Source organism: Euprymna scolopes, chromosome 42 (genome assembly GCF_053919585.1).
Source record: "Euprymna scolopes isolate OS-2025 chromosome 42, ASM5391958v1, whole genome shotgun sequence".
Lineage (NCBI taxonomy): Eukaryota > Metazoa > Mollusca > Cephalopoda > Sepiida > Sepiolidae > Euprymna > Euprymna scolopes.
The window spans coordinates 61405073-61430380 of NC_136523.1; the positions used below are offsets into that span (position 1 = coordinate 61405073).

Genomic DNA, 25308 nt, shown 5'->3' on the forward strand with positions numbered 1-25308 from the left:
TTACACGAACAAAACGCTGTCCTTTATGAATAATTCCCGACTAACCCAACAAGCAGCAAAATCACACCCTTTCACTGTAGAGATCCATAGATACTGGAAAGCCTTCTACTTTGGAATTCCCTTTCTGCTTCTCTCACTGTACTTACCTGCGAAAGTTTAAATGTAATGTAAACAGACATCTCACTGCTTAACTCCCTATATAGTGTATCTGTAGATATGGTCCCGAACAGTAGTCCCTTATGTCCAAGTGGCTCTGTTCCTTTGCTGGGATCAATAAAAATAAAAAGACCATTTTAACCAGTCAAGTTAAAAAAACGTTTTATTTATATACTATGCCGTTGGTGATCCAGTTGGGTCATTGTTTTATAGATGATATTATATTTTTTTTTTTAAACTCATTTTATGAACTGATCTATATTTATGAAACCCTTTTGGAATTTCCAAATATTTTTACAGTGTTTTATGATAATCAATATTGCATTGAACATTGGTGGAATAGAAATATCTGTGTAAGAATACAAAAATATAAAATGTTGCCAGAGGTTGAAAAGAGGGCAGGAAAAGGTCATAACTCCTATTTATTTGCTTCTCCACGAGAGAAAAGTTTGACATAAGGTCATTTTTAATGTGGGGAAATATCCCAAAAGGTGTATTCTGAATTGTCTCAGGTGAACTTAACTTTAATCATTTATAGATATTTACTTGAAAATGGATGACGTCATAAATAATCAATAGTAGTTTTATGACATCATACATTTCTTTTTGGGACAACATACAAACAAGCAAAAAAAAAATCATACATTTAAGTCCAAGTCCGGCATAGGTCATTTTTGAGTAGGTGATGACCTTTTTAATCTGTTTGACTGAAGTATGGTTCTGTGCAGTTGTAGAAGGCCCACCATCCCAGGCTTTACCTCCTCTTCTGGCAAAAGAGTTTTTTTTTTTTTTTTGATAATCACTTAAGGCGCCCCTGCTGTAGTGGAGTTGCTCAGATATTTTTTTGTTAGCCAAAGTGCACATGCCTCATTTGGGCTGTTTTTTCAATCCTCACCTTCTGACTGTGTCACATCTTACTGCGATGGAACGCAAATACGAAAGTATTTTACTGGAAGGCATCATGGCTTCATGATGACATAAAAGATCTTCTCAGTGTATTTTTATTTATTTTTTCTATTTTTACAAGGGAGTCACCACATATCAAGACCTAGAGGCCACTCGAGGATAACAGTTAATAAATATACGGTAGTCATCAGTACAACAGCATAGTAATTGTTAGTTGTTGGAATTTGGTATAATTTGATTATTTAAGGGGACAGCTCACCAAGAACTTGTTTACATTGGATTTGAAAATGACCAAATTGTAGTCAGCTGGAAAGCAGGCCAGTGGAACATAGTTCCTAGGCGGCAGCTTTAGGAAAGAATCCATGTTTAGATTTGGGGGAAATTGTTGATAGTGGTTTTAGCTAGACTAGTGTTTTTTTTTTTTTGTGTGAAACAGAGGGGGGCCCATAGATTGGAGCTCAGATGAGCACTTGCCATGAAAATTTCACCTGTTTTAGTAGATGACATCGTCGATAGTGCAAAGAGATAAAGAAGATAACAAAATCGATAGAGATTTGATAGTGTTAGGACATATGCAAAAGTCATGCGAGAAAAATATTTTTACATCGGTGATAGAATTCCAAATAAATAGGGGAGATTAGTAAGAGGTAAATAAAGAAGGCAAATAGAAGATAAAAAATGAAAAGAGGAAAAGTTTAAAAGGGAGGAATTGATTTTTCATCACCCCCCCCCCCTATTTTTTTCACTTCTTTCTTTTTTGCTTATTTTTTTAAGCAGTCCTGTTGTACAACAAAAAACGATTTCTAAATTTTGGGCACAAACAAAAAATCCTTTTTTAATTTTGACTATTAAGATTTGAAGTATTTTTAGAAAGCTGAAATACCCACTTTTTGTATAGAATATGTTTGAAAAGGTATTTGCTGACTCATAGCAAGGTTTATTCCTTTGCGAGATGATGATGAAGAAAAAGAAGAAATGACTCAAAAAAAAAAAAAGATTCAATTACAGACGCAATATGCGATTTTAAAATAAATTGAAAAGTCAAAGGTATTGCCATCAATTTATTTTTTGTACAACTTTTTATATAAAGATTTATAAAATATATATTATCTGCCGAGTATGTCAATAATTACCTTTCAACATAGTTGAAAAAAAGAAAGAAATAGTTTTGAAATCAAAACACCACTCGCACCTCTACCACTAGCTTTTCAATTCCCAGCTTTCCCTACGCTGCTAGATCGGATTTATTTTTTGCCTGCAAGTTTCGCAAATGTTTGTGTTTTCTTTGCATTTAAATTTAGAGATTGACCAATTATGTCTTCTGTTGCTTTTGGCACAATCTCCTATTCGAAAATTCAAATAATTCACGTTGCTATTAAATTTGATCTACAGTCATCAAACGTCAGTTCAGCAAAATTCCATGAATTTCACTCTCCAATTAAGACCCGTTAAACTCAGCAGTTAAATGATAGGCATTTTATCAAATTAAAATTATATGTTGGAATAAGGATTCTAGACACAAAGTTTAGTGGAATATTTTCATTTCATCTTCGTAAGGAGACAAAAAATTGATGCAAAATTGTTCGGTTTGGAGTAGGAGCAAAAATTTTATTCGTTCTGAGTCGGGTGCTCTTCTAGTGTGTGTGTGTGTATATATATATATATATATATATATATATATATTGAGGCTGATAGTTCTTGCAGGGGAAGAGAACTAAACAACTTCAAAAGGTGAAGCAACCAATGAATTTTATTTACGAGGTTCATTCAAGAGTGCTCAATACCGAAGTAGGGCAAGATATATTTTTTATTTGTTTTACATACGTGTGTATGTCACTACACATTCATGAGCATGTGTCGACGATTGGTCAGTTACATGAAACTAGACCTCTTCAGGCGATATTGTTAATACAAAAGTAGAAATTTTAAAGTTTTCAATTTGTTTAATAAGAAATTTGTTGGAAATTCTAATTTACATGGTTTAAATTTAATTTCTCATGTGCGTTTATTTAGGCAGAATTTTTAATGATACATGCTTGTTTTTTGTTGGGCTCCAGTGTGAATAGAAACAATGCGACGTATTTTCAAACATTTTCGATGCGCATAAGTTATCATCAGGAACGTGATGAGGTTACGAATTAAAACTAGTTAATTTATTAAAAAGGTCGATTATATATATATATATATATATATATATATATATATATATATATATATATATATATATATATAAATGAAAATTACAATTGAATTTACCAAAATGATCCAAGATGGTAAAATAAAAGTAAATTATAAATATTAAAGAATTAATATTTATAAAATTATCTCTGCCAGATAAAAAAGCTCGATAAAACCAAATAGGAAATAGAGCTTATAATATGAGCAACTAAAAAAAACACTTTGAAATGAGTTAAAAACATATTTAATCTGAAAAGGAAACACTAGATAAATGGATAGTCCTTAATCCACGGAGTTTCGAAGAAATACTTTCCTTCTCATCAGAGGGTAGGAATTAGCAAAATGCGGGATTGGATTTTGCATACAGAAGTATTTGATGAAACAACAAGTAAGTCAAAGATCTTACTTGAAAACAAAAAAAAAGTGAAGCAGAGGGAATATGGTAAAGAAAAAGGTGATTACACGCGAATGGATAGTCTGGTGGAAGATAAAAAATCCAGTGACGGTAAAATCCAAATGTAAAACTTCAAAAAAGTTAAAAGAATATATATATATATATATATATATATATATATATATATATATATATATATATATATATAAAACAACTCTGAGGGCCGTCCAACCACATTTGCATCTCATCTATTAAAAACATTGTTGTGCTAGAAACCATCTTGTATTTAATAAAATTCGCACTCCTTTTTTACAGTCTAACTATATAGAGTAAAAATAAACTTCAGTCTTTGCTTAACTTATAGACATAGTTTCAATCATGAAACTTATGTTTTGGTTTTGATTTCGATTTTAACTGATCCCACTCAAATCATTACTTGTGAAACCATGGCTATATATTTGGCTATATATATGTGAAATAATTGACTCTCTAATAATAAATACGAAAACTGTATAAATTAAAATATTATATTTAAGTATATTTTACGACCGAGCAACGCCAGGCGCCCCTGATAATATATACAGGGTGTTCAAAAAGTCACTGAAGGATTTGAAACCTAAATAGATTTTTTTTTTTTTGTAATGATACTTTTTTGTAATTTTAATACAATCTAAAACATTGAGAATTAAAAAAAATGCAAAATTTAAACAGCCTTTATTTATAAAAAATGTCTTTTAAATGTTACCCAGTTTCAGTTTTGCATACTTGTGCTCTTTCCAAAACATTATTCATGACAGATTGCAGAATCTCTGGATTGTGATTTAGCTCCCTTATTTCTTTCTGTGAGCTGGCAGACCTCGGAATGTCAAATCCCAAAGCTGCAAGACTTGAAGGAAAGCATCAAGAACGAAATAAGGGAGTCAAATCGCAATCCAGAGATTCTGCAATCTGTCATGAATAATGTTTTGGAAAGAGCACAAATAGGCGAAGATGAAAATGGGCAACATTATTTTTCATAAAGATTGGATGAATTTTGCAATTTTAAAAAAATTCCTAATGTCTTAGTCAGATTGTGTTAAAATTACAGAAAGATATGATCAAAAATAAAGAATCTATTTAAGTTCAGAACCCATCAGTGACTTTTTGGACATAATATAAACATAATGTAAAATTTTAGTTACTCGGGGACAGCATTTCATATAATGTCCAAAAACACTTTTGTTTGCAAACAATTATTTCTGCTCATCCCAAGAACATACATTTTCATGTGATATAAAATATTATCGACTTTTACTAGGTTGCTTTATCAGTGCATAAAATAAAATCCATCGGTCAGATAGAAAAAACGAAAAAAAAACAAAGCGACTCCAGTACCATTGCCACATCTGAGTAGAATTTGCTCAGAGCAGCCTTTCCTGCCTTGACGCCCGTTAACAGTTCTTCTTTTTCCTAATCCTTTCACGCAGAAGAGATGTATCAACTCTTTGTTCTATCGGTTATTTTCATGAGCATAGTTTCTCTCCTAGAACTGCCTGCCTGTGGAACACAATACCGTGATGCTGCTTCCCATCTTACTATAACATGGTCTCTTTTAAGTTCAATGTAAACAAGTTTTTGTTCAGCTGTTCTCTTAAATAATGAAATTCTATCCAATTTTCACATTTATTCGTAGACGCGCCCGGTCTTGCCTAGTCGTACAATATGCTTAAATATAATATTTTAATTCATGAAGATTTCATATATATTATTATTATCGTGTCAATTCTCCATATTCTTATATATTATATTGTACCCAATATATAGTAGTGATATCGAATTAAATTAAATTAAAAAAAAAAAATATGACTTCATCCATCAGCTAGATTCGAAACCGAAACCAAAATTCTTAGTAAACCAGAATTCTTAGTAAAATTATTTACTACGAACAAGCAAGGGCGCCCAGACGGTCAACAGAGTTTTGTAATTATTAAGATAAAGATGCAGGATCTGTTGAGACTGCCAATAAATAATTATTATTCAACATGGGGACATTTTTATGAAATCATAATTTTGAAAATTCAAATACTTCCCACCTCTCACTCCCCCCACACACCTACCTCCCCCTCCCCATATTTATATCCGTTGTTAAATCTAATTTGATTTTTGTCTGCACCCCCCCCCCCCCCGATGCGTGTGTTTTTCTTTGTATTTGTTTAAATACAGAGGTTGGCCAATTACATGTGCTGTTGCGAAAGCGAGGTGTATCATCATTGTGTACCCTGCAGACGGTAAACACTCACAATCGGAGAGAGTTCAAGAAGGTCTTTCTTCTTACCCGCTCCCCACCCCCTTTACTACTGACAAGTGTACAGAAAAATGACAGTGTTGGTGGTGATTCAGCCCCTGCTTCTCTATTTATTTGTAACCAAGTGCTTCCTCATCTCGCATCCCCCTCCTCTCTCCGTTCCCCATCTTTTCTGTAACTCAGACTAATTACTCGAGTCTTTCTTAAGAGTCTGGCAAACATGTTTGTAATTCCCTTTTCATCTCACCACCACTGCCGAGGGTTTTTGGGGACTTGCTAAAAGAGATGCCCCTTCTTTTCACCAATCAGTGACTCATTTCTTTTTCTTTTCTTTCTTTTAAAAAAAGAAACTGCTTTTTTCTTTTCTTTCGTTTTCATTTTTTTTTTTAACTCTTGTTCCTCCAACTGCATAACTCTCGACTCTTGAATTTCATAAGGGAATGAAAAACAATCTTATGGGTTACAAACAAGGTAGCGTTGGGACGATTAATCGAATTTGGAAATCTCAAAAATCGGAACTTTTAAAGGTATCGGAATCGAAAAAATTATACTTGCTTTCCGATGCCAAAAAGATTCTTTTAAGTTTTTTTTTTTTTTTTTTTTTTTTTTTTTTTTTTTTCAGTTAATTTTCCGTGATAAAATAAATATCTATTACATCTATGGATTTTAAATCAAACCCTATCAAGTGTATTTTTACGTTTGTGAAAATTACATGGGGTTTTACAGACATCCTAAAAAAAATTTTTTTTAATAAAAAAAAAACAGCTCTATAGCTAAATATCTAGGGATTTTAAAAAAATAGGAATCAGATTTAGAACAAAATCAGTAATTGTATCGGAATCGTGAAAAATATTGGAATCGACCCATCACTAATACAAAGACTAGATGTATATGTACCCTGTTGGGTCAAAACCATTACCAATATTTTTTAAAAATTATTATTGATGAATGGATGGATGGCTTATCAAGGCTCTTGGGCCACTCGGGGATAAGGGTTAAGTAGATTATTAGTCTGACAATGATCGCCACTACAATAAGTATGAAAACAATGAGTGAAATGGATTACTTTTACTAATAATTATCCAAGAGGTCGGCTCAACAAGTATTTGTTAATTCTACGTTGATTGCATTCGAAGATTCATATCTGTTTAAAACAATCTTCTTACAAGGTGAAGGGTATGCATCAAGTTCAGGGAACGACTGTTAGAATTTGGCTTCCAAACTAATCTATCTCTGAACATGTTGCTGTTGGGCTTTGTTCTGTCTTAAGAGGCCCACCCTCACAGGCTTCACCTTCTTTTTCAGTAGTGTATTGATAATCGCCTGGGCACTCTTACCGGGGTATGCTGACAAGGCTGCTCAGGTATTTTATTGTAGGACAGAGCATGCTTATCCTAGTGTGCTAGCTTCTTAAAGCCACACTTGACCTTTTGCCTAACCTTCTGAGAAGGTAAATAATCTTTCTGACTAGGTCTTCATTTATCCTTCTTTCTCAAATCCATTCTGATCACTTAAACCCAATGGACATGTGGTGTAACAGGTAAGAATGTTAGTTAATCAATTTTCTGAAGGCTGAAGTTCAATCCTTATTACAGATGGTAATAACTAAGAGTAAGATAAATTATGATATTCTATCTGATCATGGCTGACAGAACGAGAACCCCCCCCCGTGCATTAAATAAAGAGTTTGGTTCAGAATTCCTTATAAGTTCTTGAGTTGATGTAAATATTCTTAAATTGGATTATACAATTTCCAATTTAGAAAGATGCTTGCATTAGTTGTTTTGATCAGAATATTGTTCTCATCTTGAGTGTTATTTGTGCAATGTTTCAGTCGATGCAGCCTCCAACCTTCATCAGGCATGTTATTCACCATCTTAGAAAAGAAAGGAGAAAAGTTACTGTCGCTGTAGATACTTTCATATTCTTGGAGTTGTTTTTGTTTTTATGCCATTGTTTTGTATGTTTGAAAAAAAAATTTGGTTGACAAAGATAGGTAACTCTAATAAAGTTTGACATGGGATTATCTCCCTTTTACCGTTTAAATTTTAAGGAAGGGTTGTACATTTTTTGTTTTTCTTTATAATTAGAGGTTCCCATATACTGTTGACCTCTATGCTCAATCTGCTTCGTAACATTTCTTTTTTTAACATGTGTGTTGTTTCTTTAAGTCGTCTAACTCTCCATTTTTTATCCCAGTCAATTATTTTGAGCCCGTTCCATAAAGGGAAGTGTGTTCCTGTGTCTTTCCATGTGTGATCAGCTAGTCCCGATTTTTCGACCCCCTCCTGTGTCGGGGCTTTATGATGTTCTTCTAGCCTTACATTTAGGGGGCGACTAGTCTCACCTTTGTGTCGTTTTCTGCATTTGCATGGAATCTCGTATACAGTTTTTGGCATGAGACCTTTGGTTGGGGGCTTGACTCATACTATGTGTTTTTTTGAGTCGTCACTCTGAAATACTGTCCTGATGTCATATGGACATTTGAAAAATTTTTTTTTCGGACAGGCCCTTTAGCTTACAACACCATGCCAGAACAATATGTTGCAACAACGACACATACCAGTAGGAAATGGAGAACCTAAGAATGCCTCTTCACCAAAATGACTACCCAGGAAGCGGTTCATCGGCTTTGAAAATCCTGAAACAAACGCTAAAGGTCAATACCCGAAAATTCGCCACAGTTTGCACACCATACATAAAGGGCCTGTCCGAAAATTTTTTTAAATATGCATAAAGTACAAAATAAGTGACGTGAGATTTATGAGGCTGCCCAAAAATCAACTCAATGTTCGCTTTCTGCTCTCCTTATTGCTATGTGTGATTGTATCTCTTTCTATTTCTAAGGGATTATTCCAAGTTTTTTCTTTCCTGTCTTTTTAGCTTTTATTTGCACACTTAGAGAGAGAGAGAGAGAGGCAGAGAGAGAGGCAGAGAGGCAGGCCTAAAGGCAGAATAAGGGAAAAGTAGTTATTTTTGTATATCCACCCACCCCCGTCTTTTTTTTTTTTTTTTTTTTTGTTATAAGGCATTTTTTCACAGAATCCTGATTTAATTTTCATTAGATATGATAATAAAATGGACACATCTTTTTGGACCACCCTATAATACAAATCAGCATCTAAAAATATTCATAAACGTTTTCTTCCAAAGATGTGAACAATAATTTTTTTGCAAAAATAGGAGGGTGGGGCAACCCTGTTTTTTGATTCTTCTAATTCCCACACATTCCAGATCAACATCCTTCACTTCTTCACAGTTTATGAATAAGAAGCAAACAACAACAACAAAAAACATTGAAAATTCTTTCAGAAAATCTCCCCCCCCCGTCACCCCCCCCAATCTCACATCAGCACAGAAATCATCATTCAAAACCTTCACTCAGCCTCCTCTCCTCCCTGCATCTTTTTCCCTGTGTAATCCAAAACTTCTCATTCTCATCTCTGTTCAAGTCTTTAAAGAGGAAAGCTATAAAAATTCTTTCATTTTTTTTTAATAACTTTTTTTTCTTAACTTCCCCATTATAATATATATTTTTTTTATATTGTAATATCTATAATATAAAGCTGAATATGTGTGTGTGGTCACGAATAGGCTCCTATATGGTTGACTATTTTAAAAAAACTGATTACATATAATGATAGAAGATGTATCGAGACACAGGAATGGGTATGTTTGATTTGGCAGAACAGTGGTTCATTAAAATTGTGGAGTCTGCGTTCGCGCCTGGTCCACAATGTATGGAAATAAAAAATTAAAAAAAAAAAAAAAAACGTTTACAAGTGTTTTTGATATAGAATACTTTACAAGTGTTTTTGATATAGAATACTTTACAAGTGTTTTTGATATAGAATACTTTGATAAGTATATTTCAACTTAAATAAGGATGGTATAATAAATTTTTGGGTTCTGCGTTCGCGCCTGGCCTCCATAGAATGAAAATAGGCACAAACTTTAAAGACTTTTCATATCTATCTGCGTAAGTATACTTTGATAATTATGTTTCAGATTGAAGAAATATGGTATAATAAAATCATGGGGTGTTCGTTCGCACCTGACCTCCATAGAATGGAAATATGTCACAAAGTTTAACAAGGTTTTTTAATATAGATCGACAGAATATTGTGATAAGTGTTTCAGTGTAAACAAGTATGGTATAATAAATTATGGGTTTTATCTATTTTATTTTTACTTTCATCATATTTTGCTTTGGTTTTGATACCCCCAAATTTACAACCCTTCCTTTTCATAACCTATCATACTTTCATAAATCAGAGTCAATTTTCTGTAGGCTGTTTTTGAACCCAGTCAACGACGGGTACTTTTGCTAGTATATATATATATATATATATATATATATATATATATATATATATATATATATATATAAAATGAAATAAGTATTACAGTTAAGTTTACCTAAATAATCCAAAATGGCAAAACTAAAGTATATTATAAATATTAAAGAGTTAATATTACCATTATTAATATTTGGTTATATATATATATATATATATATATATATATATATATTCCACATTTTTTTGGGTATGTCTTTCATTCTCCCCTTTCTTTGTCCTTTTCTATCTATCTCTTATTTTCTTGCTCTGGCTGTGTCTCTCCCTCTCCGTCCTTCTCTCTCTCTCTCTCTCTCTCTCTCTCTCTCTCTCTCTCTCTCTCTCTCTCTCTCTCTCTCTCTCCTTCTCCTTTGATAATATTACTCACTTACAATTAGTCATTATCAGTGATTGCTCACTGACAATAACAAATGGTTTTCCCTGGAGTCTGAATGACAAGTCTCCCCAGATTTCCTGTACTCTCTGTCCTTTTTGTAACGGCATGCGGACGCGCATGTGGCAACCGTATGTGATATGACGTCACGGCATAAAAAAAGGAAAAAGATTATAAAAAGAACGTGTGTGCAGACTGATGATCATGTTAGAGACGTTGATGACTGCACAGCTGAGACAAGAAGTCACATGTAGCCGAAGAAGGAGGGATAAAGGTCTTTTGTTTAAAACCTGAAACAAGTTCAATTTCTTTCCTCTTTATGTGCCTTTTGAAAGAGTCTACAACGTGTTGGATCTACATGTTAACACGTGTTTAACGTTACATTTTGATAACCATTTCAAATCAATTTGTGTTATCACAACATCCGTTTACCTATGATTTCTGATTGGCAACATACGTTTGCCTTTGATTTCATTTGCAACTACTGAGTTTGAGTGGCAATAGGTTTCCCCAAGATTACGAGGCTATCTGTATCTTTCCAGTGCAGGTTTGGTTGATACTCTTCTCCTCTGTCTTTTCATCTTCCTTCACAACCATTTTTTGTGATACCAACCGAAATTGGTGACACTACGCGTGCGCGCGTGTTTTTTTTGCAGAGCAAGGGATGTTAATTTGTAGGATTTCAGCCTCTTTGAAATTATGCGATTTTCCTACGATTATTATTTGTTATTTTTTTGTGATTTTCTTTGTTTTTAAATTTTTTTCAACTTGAATGCTTTAATTTCCTGATGAAGTCCTCTGTTCAATTTCGACGCATTCCTCAAACCTGTAATATTTCAACTTGGGAAAAGAAAAAAAGGAATAAAAGCAATGAAAAAAAAAATTATTTTCACTACCCACCTCCCAGCACATGCATACACATTGCAACAACCAAAAAATCTTTTCTCGGCAAATGAAATTTTTTTTTTTTTTTTTTTTTCGATTTTCGTTTAAGCCAAACATTTTTTTCTCTATTTTTTAAAAATCTATTCACCAGATTTTGTGCTAATTAAATTTTTGATATTTATTTTCTGGGTGGGGCAATTGTTTATATAAAGAGTGAAGAAAGGGTTATCTTTTATTCACAGCTTCCAAGTGATATTTTTTTTTCAAATGAATCACTGCTTATCAAGGCTCACAGGCCACTCAAGGATATGAGTTAAAGAGATTGTAAGTTAGATGATGAACATCACCGTAAAGAGAATTTTAAAAAAGGGGTGCGGCAGAAAATTGGTTAAATGAAATTGATTATTCAAGAGTACAGTATTTGTTTATATTAGACATGAAGACTACTATATTATAGTTGGTTGGGAAGCAGCCTTGTGATATTATGTTCCACAGATGGAATGTTCTGGTAAATAAACAATATGCCTCAGACTTTTGTCTGTCAATAACTACTTTTATGTGTTCGGATTCTAAGAAAAATTTGAAATTAGAAAAAAAAATGGAATTTGGAATTGTTTTACTATGTTGACAGTTTGTACTATTCCGATTGCTGTTCTCATTTATAGAGTTATTATCACAGCGTTTCCGCCAATGTAACCTCCAACTTTCTTAAGGTGTATCTTGTTGAACTTGGGAATCTGCACGGAACTTTGAATGGAAACCTTTATGCTTTTGCTCCATCATCCATGGTTTAAGTAATTTGCAATTGTGTTCTTTGTATCACCTGAATTGAGAATTGAACCTTAAACCTCCTAAAGAGTGTCACTTAGAACTGAATCTTACTTAGTACTCCATAGTTTCTATGTAGGAGTAACACTCAAGACGAGAACAGTAGTCCAAATGGCATCAATAACAAGTTTCATGATTTCAAAGCAATTGCAAAAATTTGCTATGGAGGAATGTGACATGGTGAAAAATAGATGAAAGCCAAGCCATAAAATTTCAACTCTCTCTCCCGCCTTCATTGATTCTGTAGAATTGTCTTCAGAATCTGACGAGGCATGATCTCTTCTCTGCATCCATTCATCACAGAAAAACATTGAAAGCATTTCTCTATTCATTCCATATTTTAACGGTAGATGTTCATCTGAGCTCCAGTCTCATTCCTCCTCATCAAACATTTACACCAAAAACTTGTCTAGTGTCAACCACTGTCATGAATATATTTCTTCTTTTGTATATTTAAAATGCAACGAAACTTCCATGAACCAAGTTTCTTGTCAAGATCTGTGGAATGCAATCTTGCAGGGCTGCTTCTCAGTTGACTACAACATCGTAGTTTTCAAGTTTAATGTTAACAAATATTTGTCACTTCAATAATCAAATTCTGACTAAGCCACCAGCTATTATTTCCAATCCTCTGAGAATTGTTTTTCATTCTCGACTGACAGTTTCAGTAACACTTATCCTTGACTGGTTTGTGGGCTTTGATAAGTGACTAATTAGTGTTAAGAAAAAAAAACTGTCTTCTTCAACAACCAAAAGTTATGAGTTAAGAAAGAAAAAGTTAAGAAATTGTCCAAGGTCTCAGCAGAGATAATGTTTGTGCATAGATCGACTTGAGAGTGGGGAACAGATATTATACTTTGATCTCAGCCCAAAGACTGAGAACATATTTTTATCGGTCACCGTTGGATGTACCATTCCACAAACTGAGTATTTTTTGTCACTGCTAAAAAATATTTTATAGCAAAATATGTTGGTACATTTCCGAGGACAGTAAAACATTTTTTTTTCTCCTTATCCTCCTCCTGGATCCGCCCTCGGAGATTTTGAAAAGAAAATAATGCAACTCGTTTTTGGATTATTTCATATTCGATGAGTCACTTGTTCCTCTTCTACTCACCACAACGATATTCGTAGAACAAACACGGATTTTCTTTAATCTTTATGAAAATAAAGGGTGTTTGCAATCAACTTTGACCCCTTTTTTAACATCCTTACTCCTAATAACCAAGTTAGACAAATATTTAAACACTAGCCGGAATACCTGTTAACGCCAGGTTTCTTAAATCGTTCTCCTCTGCACATAAATTTAAATGAAATAAGTTGGGTTTTGTTTTTACTATAAAATAATAAAAAAAGTACATTAATCAGCTTCATCATCATCATGAAGATGGAGGAGGAGGAGGGATGGATGTATATTGGCTATGAATTATAGCAAAAAAAAACCCAAAAAAAACAAAACAAAATGTTTGTCCAGTTTGGGATTCGAACCCTGCAAAAATAGTGTAAAGTATTTGAACTGAAAGTGAAGCCTTTCTATAATCACTCAAAAATATTTTTGTCTTTTATCCAATTTAATTGTTTATGACTTCAGCGTAGGGATAAAATCTCTCCATAGATCTAAAATAATTTCATTGTCTTAAATGACAGCATAGTAAATAACGGGTTACATTTTTAATTTAAAAAATAGAATGTTATATACATATGCTTTGACTAAAAAACGAAACAAACAAAAACAATCTTGATTTATTCATTTTTTTGCGCTTGTAGTAAAAAATGTTAAAAGTATGTTATTTGGTTGACTTGGAAAAGGGAACACTAAAAATGTTAACATATTGGTTTCTAATATTATTTTAGTACTTATGTCGAATGCTCCTTTTTTAGAAAGGATGTCAAAGTTAAGTTCAATTTTTATGGTATCTTTTGTTTAAATTGTTAAGTGAAAGTACAGAATAGTTAACAAAACACCCTCCCCATGTTAAGAACGAGTTTCTAAATAAGAACCTTATTTCCGCATGGTCCGTATTTTGGATATTTTTGCATACTTTTAATTTTGAGCAATGAGTTTTTTTTTTAAAAGGATTAAAAACAAAACTTCTGACATTCAGACATCATATCAAAGATTCCAATTCCAAATTTGTGGTAAGGTTAGCTCTTAGATCAATTGTGATGCTGCGACACACATACAGACAACTTTACTTTATATATGAACTAGCAGGGCTACCCGGCGTTGCTCGGGACCGTATAAACAATGAAAAAACAAAAGCAGATATTGAACATATGTTTTATTCTTAGGGGAGAGGAATCTTTCATCTCAAGTTTTAGCGTTACAAACAAACATTTGTCTTTTATATATATAGATAATGACAGGTTTTTTGGGGGCCCCCCTCGAAGATAACTGATCAGTTGACCAACTTCTAGTGGTCCGTTTGACGTGAAATTTCGATATTTGTCATCCGGGTGATGGGGCTTCGATATGATACCAAATTTGTCAAGTTTGGTTCCGTCTTTCAAAAGTTTTAGCGTTACAAACAAACATACATACACACAGACGTTTGGCTTTTATATATATAGATAACTCACAGTTTTTAATTTTATCATAAATCTCCTGCTTGGATGACGTCATATCTATATGTGTGCAAATGTGACTTGAATTATGGATCAATCATGACCTGTTCAATCTATATTTGTTCCATATATTATTAAAATATAATTTCTGACCTTTGAAATTGATTGATATTCATGTATTTTGCAAGGATTACAAAGTTAAAGGATTTCATAAAGTCAGAATACATTGTGATGTCATAATAAACCCTCTCTATTCCTCCCTCTCTCCCTTTCCTACTATATCTATCTCTCTCCCTTTTCTCTTTGTTTATATTGTTACATAATTCTCCACCATGTCTCTTATTATTAGCTTTCATTTTCATTATTCGCATTTGCTCTCATCGTTTAAAATATACGTTGTCCAGGTGAAGTGTGCACGGTAACAAGCAAACAAACAAGGTAACATCAGAATTTCAGATTGATGAGAATTGAAGCAGCAGTTTTAAAATCAATTATTCTTTTTTTCTTTTCATTGCCTAAAATGTTTCATAGTAAAAAAAAATAATATAAAAATGTTGGAAATGAAGGGAAGGGGGCATACATATTTCCTTGGTCCCTTCTCCCTCGAACCGTCCCTAAGAATTGAAAAAAAAAATGAATTTCCAATTTGTTCATACTCTTTGAGTCATCTCTACCATTGATAGGAAACAAAAGGGAGTTATTCTATCTGAGTCACCTGTTTGATTTCTTTTCATTTGTGTTCAACTTCCAATTTGTATTTCATTTTAAACACAAATTCCACTCGAAAAGCTTCTTACATAATCTCACTCTTGCTTTGCTTCGCAGTAAATATTGTAGATATTTAAAAAAATTTTAATAATTTCATAACTCATTTCATTTTTTTTACCAAAACTTTCTTATCAATAATTTTTTTACCTAACCTATAATTCTGAACTAATCATAACATATCTAGAATTTTTTACCTAATCATACCATATTTTTTTATCTAACAGTACCCAATCTACGTTATACCTAGTATTACCTAACCAATAATGTATCCAATGTTGCATTAAAAAACTTTTAACAATATTAGCTAACCATTAATGTTTAAATAATATTAGCTAACCATTAATTTTTAAATAATATTAGCTAACCATTAATGTTTACACAATATTAGCTAACCTATAATTTTTTTTACACAAAATTAGCTAACCTATAATTTTTTTACACACTATTAGTTAACCTATAATTTTTTACACAATATTAGTTAACCTATAATTTTTTACACAATATTAGTTAACCTATAATTTTTTACACAATATTAGTTAACCTATATTTTTTTACACCTATAATGTTTGCACAATATTAGCTAACCTATAATGTTTGCACAATATTAGCTAACCTATAATGTTTGCACAATATTAGCTAACCTATAATGTTTGCACAATATTAGCTAACCTATAATGTTTGCACAATATTAGCTAACCTATAATGTTTGCACAATATTAGCTAACCTATAATGTTTACACAATATTAGCTAACCTATAGTGTTTAAATAATATTAGCTAACCATATAATATTTACATAATATTATGTACCCTATAATTTTTTACATAGTATTAACTACCCTATAATTTTTTACATAGTATTAACTACCCTATAATTTTTTACATAGTATTAACTACCCTATAATTTTTTACATAATGTCAACTACCCTATAATTTTTTACATAATATTAGCTAACCTGTAATCTTTACTTATTATTACTTGACCTATAAGATTTTTATTACTTAACATTGCCTAACATACACTTTCTTAACCTATGGTTTCTTAATCTATTTTTTTTTAATCAATAATTTTTTTTACCAAACATTACCCAATTTATGAACGTTTTATTTAACGTTACCATAGTAATGTAATATTTCCTAACATATAAAATATTAACTAATGCTATTTAACCTATTGTAAACTAACCTATAAATCTTTATCTAACCACTATTGCTTAAGTAACCTATACACTTTTTTTTTTGCTTAACCTATATTTTTTTTTTATCAAACTTAAAGTATAGGTTATGTAAAAAATATTTTTTTTTACATAACTTATAATTTTTCTTTTGCATCTACTATAATTTTTCCAATATAATCTTGTCTAACCTATACATTTAAAAAATCTGACATTTTTCCATTAACACATTATAAACCGTTTAATAAGTAATTCATGAGGATATCATAAATATAAAATCAAAATATTAACTTACAAAAATATTCAATATTTTTCATCTTTTAAAAGAAGACTTATTTTACAAAATTTCACCATTTTTAAGAAAATATTTTAGCATAATAACCCCAATATTTTGAGGAAGAGAGGGGAAGCTTGTTTTACATGTTCTTTTGCTCGTATGTGGTTTGGATAAAACTTTTGGATCCGTTTTGGATTGATAAAATCAGAAAAGGATGTATCTTTTAATCGTGTTTTGCTTCATGTTCCTGCTTTTTCTCGCGTTCTTCATATTCTTGTTGGCGGTTCACTGATTTCAGGTGTTTTCATTCAATAGGTGCGTATACACACGTTTATATGTGCACACACACACACACATATATATATATATATATACACATATACGCACATTATTTATGTGTATGCATATATACATATGCACACATCTGTATATACATACGCATATACACACACACACATAATATATATATATCTATACATACACACACACACACACACACATATTTACACATACATATGTACATCCACATAAATATGTATATATACATATAAACACAAATATACAAACATAATATGGAGGTTTGTAAAAAAATATATACTTATAATGCATATATTCTATATAGCTTTTTCTAAATTGCTGCAATTAAGCTCAATAAAAATGGATTTACAGTTTCAGAGCATTTATATCTATACTAAACCTTCCAAAGCCACAGAAGTGTCTATTTCATATTGTTTTATTGGTTATATGTTGCGTTGGAATATTTACTATTAAAACATGCACACACACGCACACACACACACACACACACGACTATGTATAAACGTTTGACTACAAAATATAAACACACATATATATATATATATATATATATATATATTTATTTATTTACACACATACACATATGTATATTCATATATAATGTGTGTATGTATACAAACATTATATTGGCAAAACAAAGTTGGGAACTTTTAGATGATATTTTTTTAAGTGTTCACCATTTATCAAGGTCAGATGCCACTCAAGGAAGGACATTTGAATTTAACGGAACTTTTACTAATGCAATGATTTCCAATCTTTTTTACATAGCGGCACACTATTGAGTTTTTACAGTTTTTACGACACACTAATCGCAAAAAATAATATTTTCTACCTATAAAGCCTTTTTGCAATAAAACATTTACAATATGCGTTAAAGCAATTACTATGCGTGAAATGTTTAGATTCTATAAATTATTTTGAATTGAGCGATATCATTACGAATAAAAACAAATTAAATGTCTATCAAACAAAATGAAATTAAATGACTTTTAATTATAAACTCTTCATGGCCCACCAATAATCATTTCATGGCACGCTAATGTGCTGTAGCACACTGGTTGGGGAACCACTGTATGAATGTGATAGATGAATCCAAAACAAAAAAAGTTAATTTTTTATTTTGTAAATTTTTTACATTAATGTTTTTAATATTAATGTTAAAAACATTAATGTTTTTAACATTGATATTTTTAACATTCTTTTCTTAGTTTTCAAAATGGAAGTGTACTTTTATTTCCTTTATTTTTAAAACAGTATTTTTATTAATTTTTTTTTTTTTCATGTCATAACCTTGGTGAGATAAATAATTGTTTTAAAATAATATTTTGTTTTTATTTCATCTATTCTGACAGACCTTAGAAGAAAAAGAAAAACGAAATACTCAGCTGCTAGAAAAACTAACAAAAGATAATGGGCATCTTCAAAGACGAATAGAGGAATTATCAGGAATCCAATGGTACCGACCTGAACGGAGCATTAGCGAATGTAGCACCTCAACCAATTCAACTAATTCAGCTTCAGAATCAGGTGAGACCCGCTATTCTTTGACTTCCTCCATTTTCCGTTTCTGTAAACTCTGCCTCCACATCATTCTTTGCATAATATCATATAGCTGAAATCATCATTTCATATACAAAATCCAGTGGTTTAATGGATACAAACACAGACTATGAAATTGGTTAAGCTGAATTTAGATCAAGTTGACTGACCCAACAATTAACAAAATAGCACTCTTCCCTGAAAATGTTGTTAGATGCCAGAAAAATTTCTATTCTAATAGCTTCTCTCTTTGGACTACTTGCTTTTGGAATTCCCTCTTAGCTCCTTGTTTCCCTGCAGAAATTTAAATGCAGTTTAAAAACAGATTGCAACTTGTTGCAAATTCGGTCTGCTCTTCTAGGAACATTTTGAACACAAATGCTGAATATTTTTCCAGGAAATAAAATCATTTTATGACACGGAACTATTTGTTATAGTAAAATCGAAACGCTCATTGAATTAAAAAAAAAAACAAAGAAATTGTGTATTAGCTACCCTAATGTTCCTTTTTTTATATAATGTTTTGTTGACTTTCTTTCTTTGGTCAGGAACTGCTGCACGTGGAAATTTTCACACCATTACAACAATGATCTCAAAAACGAGGCTACATTAAAGAGAGGTCACTCTCATTTTCTTATTCACGTTTGCCAGCTTGGCCTTTTTAAAGCCAAATTTTGTGAATTTGGCCTTTAAAAGGTTGTGTTTGGCCTTTTTAAAAGTGTAAAGAAAAAACAAGCAGAACATTATATAGATTGAGACTTTAAAAATAAAAAAATATATTGTTATACAGATACAGTCGATATATCGATTTTTTTAAAAATATCATTTTAAGCAAAACTAATATTGCGTACTTAATTGTCATGCTGAAAATAGTAATATATCCAAAAATTATGAAAAATCATCTAGTAGAAATTGGATTATAGTTAAAAGCAATTTTTACAGGAAATTGGATAAAATTGAATTTTTCTTAGGCATTATAAAGTAGACGGTAGGAGTCTAAATGCAAGGGACATAACTTTGAAAGGAATATTTTCGATTACTTGTGTCATGGCTGCAATATTTGTTGTCTATAGCGATAATTTTTTTTTTTACTAAAAAAACAATAGTAGTTGTTCTACTTATATAGTAGTTGTTCTAATTTTTGTAATTTCTGGATATATTACTATTTTCGACATGACAAATAAGTAAATACTGTTTTTGCTTAAAACAACATATTTAAAAAATTAATTTGTCGACTATATATTAATAAGCAGCAGTATATTTAATGAATACATAATTGAACATTTGATAAAACATAAGACATTTGATAAAACATAAGACATTTGATAAAACATAAGACATTTGATAAAACATAAGACATTTGATAAAACATAAGACATTTGATAAAACATAAGACATTTGATAAAACATCAGACATTTGATAAAACATAAAACATTTGATAAAACATAAGTATTAGATTTAAATATAAGACATTTGATAAAACATAAGACATTTGATAAAACATAAGACATTTGATAAAACATAAGACATTTGATAAAACATAAGACATTTGATAAAACATAAGACATTTGATAAAACATAAGACATTTGATAAGACATTTGATAAAACATAAGACATTTGATAAGACATTTGATAAGACATTTGATAAGACATTTGATAAAACATAAGACATTTGATAAAACATAAGACATTTGATAAAACATAAGACATTTGATAAGACATTTGATAAAACATAAGACATTTGATAAAACATAAGTATCAGATTTAAATTTAGAAGTCAATGTTAATATTTACTTTGTTGCCGTATTATTTAATTCTTTTTAACCGCCACATTTAAAATCCGAAACATCAGGAAATGTAATAAACGATCTGTAGCATAAGATACACGTTTTAAAGACTAATCAGTTGTAATTGCCACTTTTTTTTTTTTTTTCTGGAGGTTGATCGTTCAATCCTCAGGACACTAAGAATGTGATTATAAATTTACTGTCATGACAGAACGAAAGCAAGTTACTCCCGTTGATTAAATAAAAGGTCCCCATTCCAAATTTTGCACAAATTCTCAAATTCAATAGAAAAATTCTCAAGCCTGATAGGATGCACCTAAGGAAGGTTGAAAATTATATTGTTTGAAATTCTGTGAGGATAGCATTCAAAATGAGAATTGTAGTCTGAATGATCAAAATAATATAAATCATCAATCCTCATCTAAAAAATTCCAAAACATAAGAAAGTCATGTTTCTATATATTTTTTGAAAGAAACAATGTTGGAAAAGTCTCAAGAATAGTTGTCTCAAGAATATAAGTTTGCAGTTATTGTAATTTATTATTGATTTAGATTTCCATATTCTGACGCGTTTTAATGATGAACCATAGTTGCAGGATTGCTGGTTCTTATATAGGTATCTCCTTGACTCTAATTCAACTGAACACAAATTCTTCTTCCTGTTGTGTCAACTCTTGTGCTCTCTCTTAGCTGACCAAGTCCACTTGATGTTAAGAATAAAGTTTCTCTACTCAAGATTGTCCCTTGTGGTCATCTTCAGATTGAACTTTGACCTTTAAGTGTATTCCCACCCCCACCATGAACTTAAATACTCTTAAGAATGAATAAAGTTTTTTCAAAATTGTGATATTTTATGTTGATTAAACATTCAAGGATTTGAAGGAATACTTTAACAAACTGATACACTGAATGAGAGAGGCACAGCCTTCTATGTAAACATTCAAATATTTCAGATTTGCATTAAATTTATCTATTACTAGCAGGTCGCTTGTCAATGCCCAGTCATAAAATATGCTTAAATATGATATTTTGATTAATGCAAATTTCGTATTTATTATTATATTATATTGGACCCAATTTATAGTAATGATTTAAAAAGTTAAAAAAGAAATGACTTGTGCGCCACCACCGAGAATTGAAACCAAAACGTTTAGCGTATGATTTACTTTTTCATTTGACGTTAATGCCTGAGCTATGAAGATATGTTTGCTGCAAGGCTAAAAATCAAAACATGAACTAATAGCTATTACGTTATGCATGCATATTTGTAATGCCATCGTTCGACCTTTACCTGGCAAATTCCATTTTTTTAATTTTCATATTTTTGTACCAATTTTCCTCAGCTAAAAGCCAAATATAAAGTTTCAGATAAGTTCGAATATCCTACATATTAAATTTTATGTCTGTAGACCAAAAACTGACAGGAGTTTGGTAGGCAAAACATTTTAAACAAATATATGTGTAAAGTATATAAAAAGAGGTTTATGTTTGCTATAACTTTTACACAAATATAAATCATGTAGAATATCTGTATGAATATAATTACACGTAATAGTTAACAAAAGATGATCATCCCACAAGAAAACCAAAAAAACTGACAGGGAATTAATTCAAATGAATGCAATTCCATGACCCATATATAACAAAGCTGTAGATAGAAGAAAGAGTTGTTAATATGAATATCATTACACGAAAAAAAAAAAAAATTATAGGAGTATAGATTATTATCTACAGTCATTTGACATTAAGAAAGATTCTCAGAATTTAAATTTCTTTTTAAAACCCTTTTAAGCTTCAGCCTTAAATTTGAGTATTTTCTCAATAAATGTAATAAATTTTGATCAAAATTAGAATAAGGATTCTAGTTGTAAGGTTTAGTATCATTATATCTGGATTTGGATTTTTGTAAGGGGCATGGCTCTACAAACAAATATTTCTTTAGTTGACCTTTGACAAGTAAATATGTTCGTTTACTAGCAAAATAGAAAAGTTACTTACCTAACCCGTATGATTTTTGGAATATGACATTTTTGTGACAAGTATGTACATAAAGATTTTACTCCTGTATTTTTATTTTAAATTGTAATTCTAAATATGCTTTTCACTGAATTTTATGTTAAGACTTGAGAGTATAAATATTCACATTTCTTCAAGCGTCTTTTTTAAACAGCCTTTGTTTAAAAAAAAACAAGAGTGTATAGTGCTCTAATAAATTTTTACTGTTTAAATAATTTGACTTTTCTCGTTTTATTAAAAAACATAAAGGTAGAAAAGTTTTATTAAAAATCATAAAGGTAGAAAAGTCATTTTTCACTCAGTAATGAGCTTTTGGAGATTGTCAGCGAAAAAAAATAAACAAACACCCAAAGATAAGCGTTTTATTATTTCTAATCAACACTTTGAAAAATCTTTTGCAAATGCGACTGTTTCATTATTCTCAACATAAAGACCTCTTTAGAGGGGGAGGGGCACATAAGAGTGCTGAAAAACTTTAGTCCACAGAATTCATTTTATTTATACTAAGACAGGTATTTTTCTAGTGTGGTACATAAGTAATTAAAAAAAAGTCAAGGAGATTCTATTTATAACCAGGTTGCTATAAATATGATCGGTTTGTTCATCTACATAAAAACTGTAAATAAAACAATAACAGGCAAACCTATTAATATTTATTGCGTTTACACAAAGACAAATGTTTGCCTTTTTCACAGGATAAAAATAAAAATGTGCATTTTATGTGTTTGCACTTTTGTATTGTTTCCTTTGATTTGCGGTTCTGCGTGCATCTCTACTTGAGAATCTCTTTGACTTGTTAGAACCGGTTTCAGAATTCCTTAGAAATAGCAGAGCCAGATGCATACCTTCATCATACAAGGTGACCCAATAAAAATGCCATCAATGGAATCGTTAATAAAATTCACAGTACTTTCTGCAATCCAACCATATTTGGTACAAGTAAACTTCACTCTGTGCTGACTTGTCCACCAAGTTTCAATATTGAATATCCAACAGTCTTTGTTTTATTGCCGTCCAATGATAAAACACTTGTATATGCCAAAGAAAATTGTTAATAACGCAAACACTTCTCCTTGGCGCACTGCCTTGATTTTTCTCCGTGATGAACTTCTTCAGTCCGGAAATAGTCGGGGAATTGTTTTGATGGATGTTATCTTTGAAATATGGCCCCAAAATCTGGGGGGATTGTGATCGAGTGACTATGAGCACATTCAGGAACGACAATGAAACAAACTGTTGGATGTAGATGATTAAAATTGATCCAAAATGTAGACATCCGTTCGAAGATGTCTTGTTTTGATGTAACTTATTAAACATGCACATTCTACGTCTACACCCCTATTGTAAGTGCTTGTTTCTGGGAAAATGGTAGGATCCTTCTACCACTCCAGGAGATATCTCACTCCTGATGCAATTCTCTACCTATATGAAAGCCAGGTATGGCCAATGATGGAGTACTATCACCACATCTGGGCTGAATCTGCTAGAAGCAGCTTATCCTGCCTTGACAGAGTTCAAAACAGACTCTGTAGCTTAGTGGGGGATGCCCTTTTCTCTTTCCTGCAACCTCTTTCCCACAGAAGAGATGTTGCGAGTCTGTCTCTGCTTCATGGCAGGTGCTCGTCTGAGCTTCAATCTATGCCCTCCCCTCGCCAAACTTTCATGAAAAACACTCGTCTAGCCAAAACCACTACAAATAGTTTCCCACACTCTTTATCTGTGCCTAAACCTAAATGTAGGTTCCATGAGCAGAGCTTCTTTCTTAGAACTGTACGCCAGTGGAACTCTCTTCCGTTGGCCCACTTCCCAGGTGACTACAATCTGATTGTCTTCAAGTCCAGTGTGAACAAGTTCTTGATGGACCGTCCCCCTATGTAATCTAACTTACAAAAATCCCACTACCTATGTTAAAAATGCTATAATCACATTGACTATTGTATACCCATTAACCCTTATCCCCAAGTTGCCTCCGGGCCTTGATAAGTGGTGATTCCTGTGTAAAAAAAACAAACTAAAAAACTAGTGTTTACTGTAGAAAAATTATATATCATTTCGGCCATCCATAGTTTGATTTCCATGAATACAAGTAGAGTTGCTCTGTCTTTCTTTCTTTCTCTGTTTTTTTTTTTTTTTTTGTATTTTATTCCAACTGTTTTGCATTCCGTCTGCTTACGTTATAGAGACAATTATGTTGTTCCTTATTATTGCATGATCCTGTACTCCCTTTCCGTAAATCCAGTCCAATTTTTATTTTATGGGCAACTAAAATCTTAGATTTGACGTTTTTCTCATTTTTTTCTGCAGCGGAAACATCGATAAGCTCCAGTTCTCCAATTAGTGGCTTGGAAGGTAGGAGATTTTTGCAACCTTTTAACTAACATATTAATAAGAAAAAGGTTTCTCACAGATTTTGAATCCTGTTTGATTTTAAAAACAGATATTCTTTAAAATTGTATTTCTCCTCCTAGAAATATGAAAATTATGTTGCTATGCTACTTTT

The 25308-nt window shown here is 31.6% G+C and overlaps 1 protein-coding gene across 3 annotated transcripts in view; it reads left to right on the top strand.

Annotated features, from left to right (window-relative positions):
* Positions 1–25308, top strand: part of LOC145267103 (max dimerization protein 1-like) — a 217757-nt gene that overhangs the window by 177919 nt on the left and 14530 nt on the right. For all 3 annotated transcript variants that reach the window (XM_080123119.1, XM_080123118.1, XM_080123120.1), the window contains 2 exons: positions 18817–18991; positions 25113–25157. In XM_080123119.1, coding sequence (XP_079979245.1) covers positions 18817–18991; positions 25113–25157 — 220 coding nt within the window. The remainder of the gene's footprint in view (positions 1–18816; positions 18992–25112; positions 25158–25308) is intronic.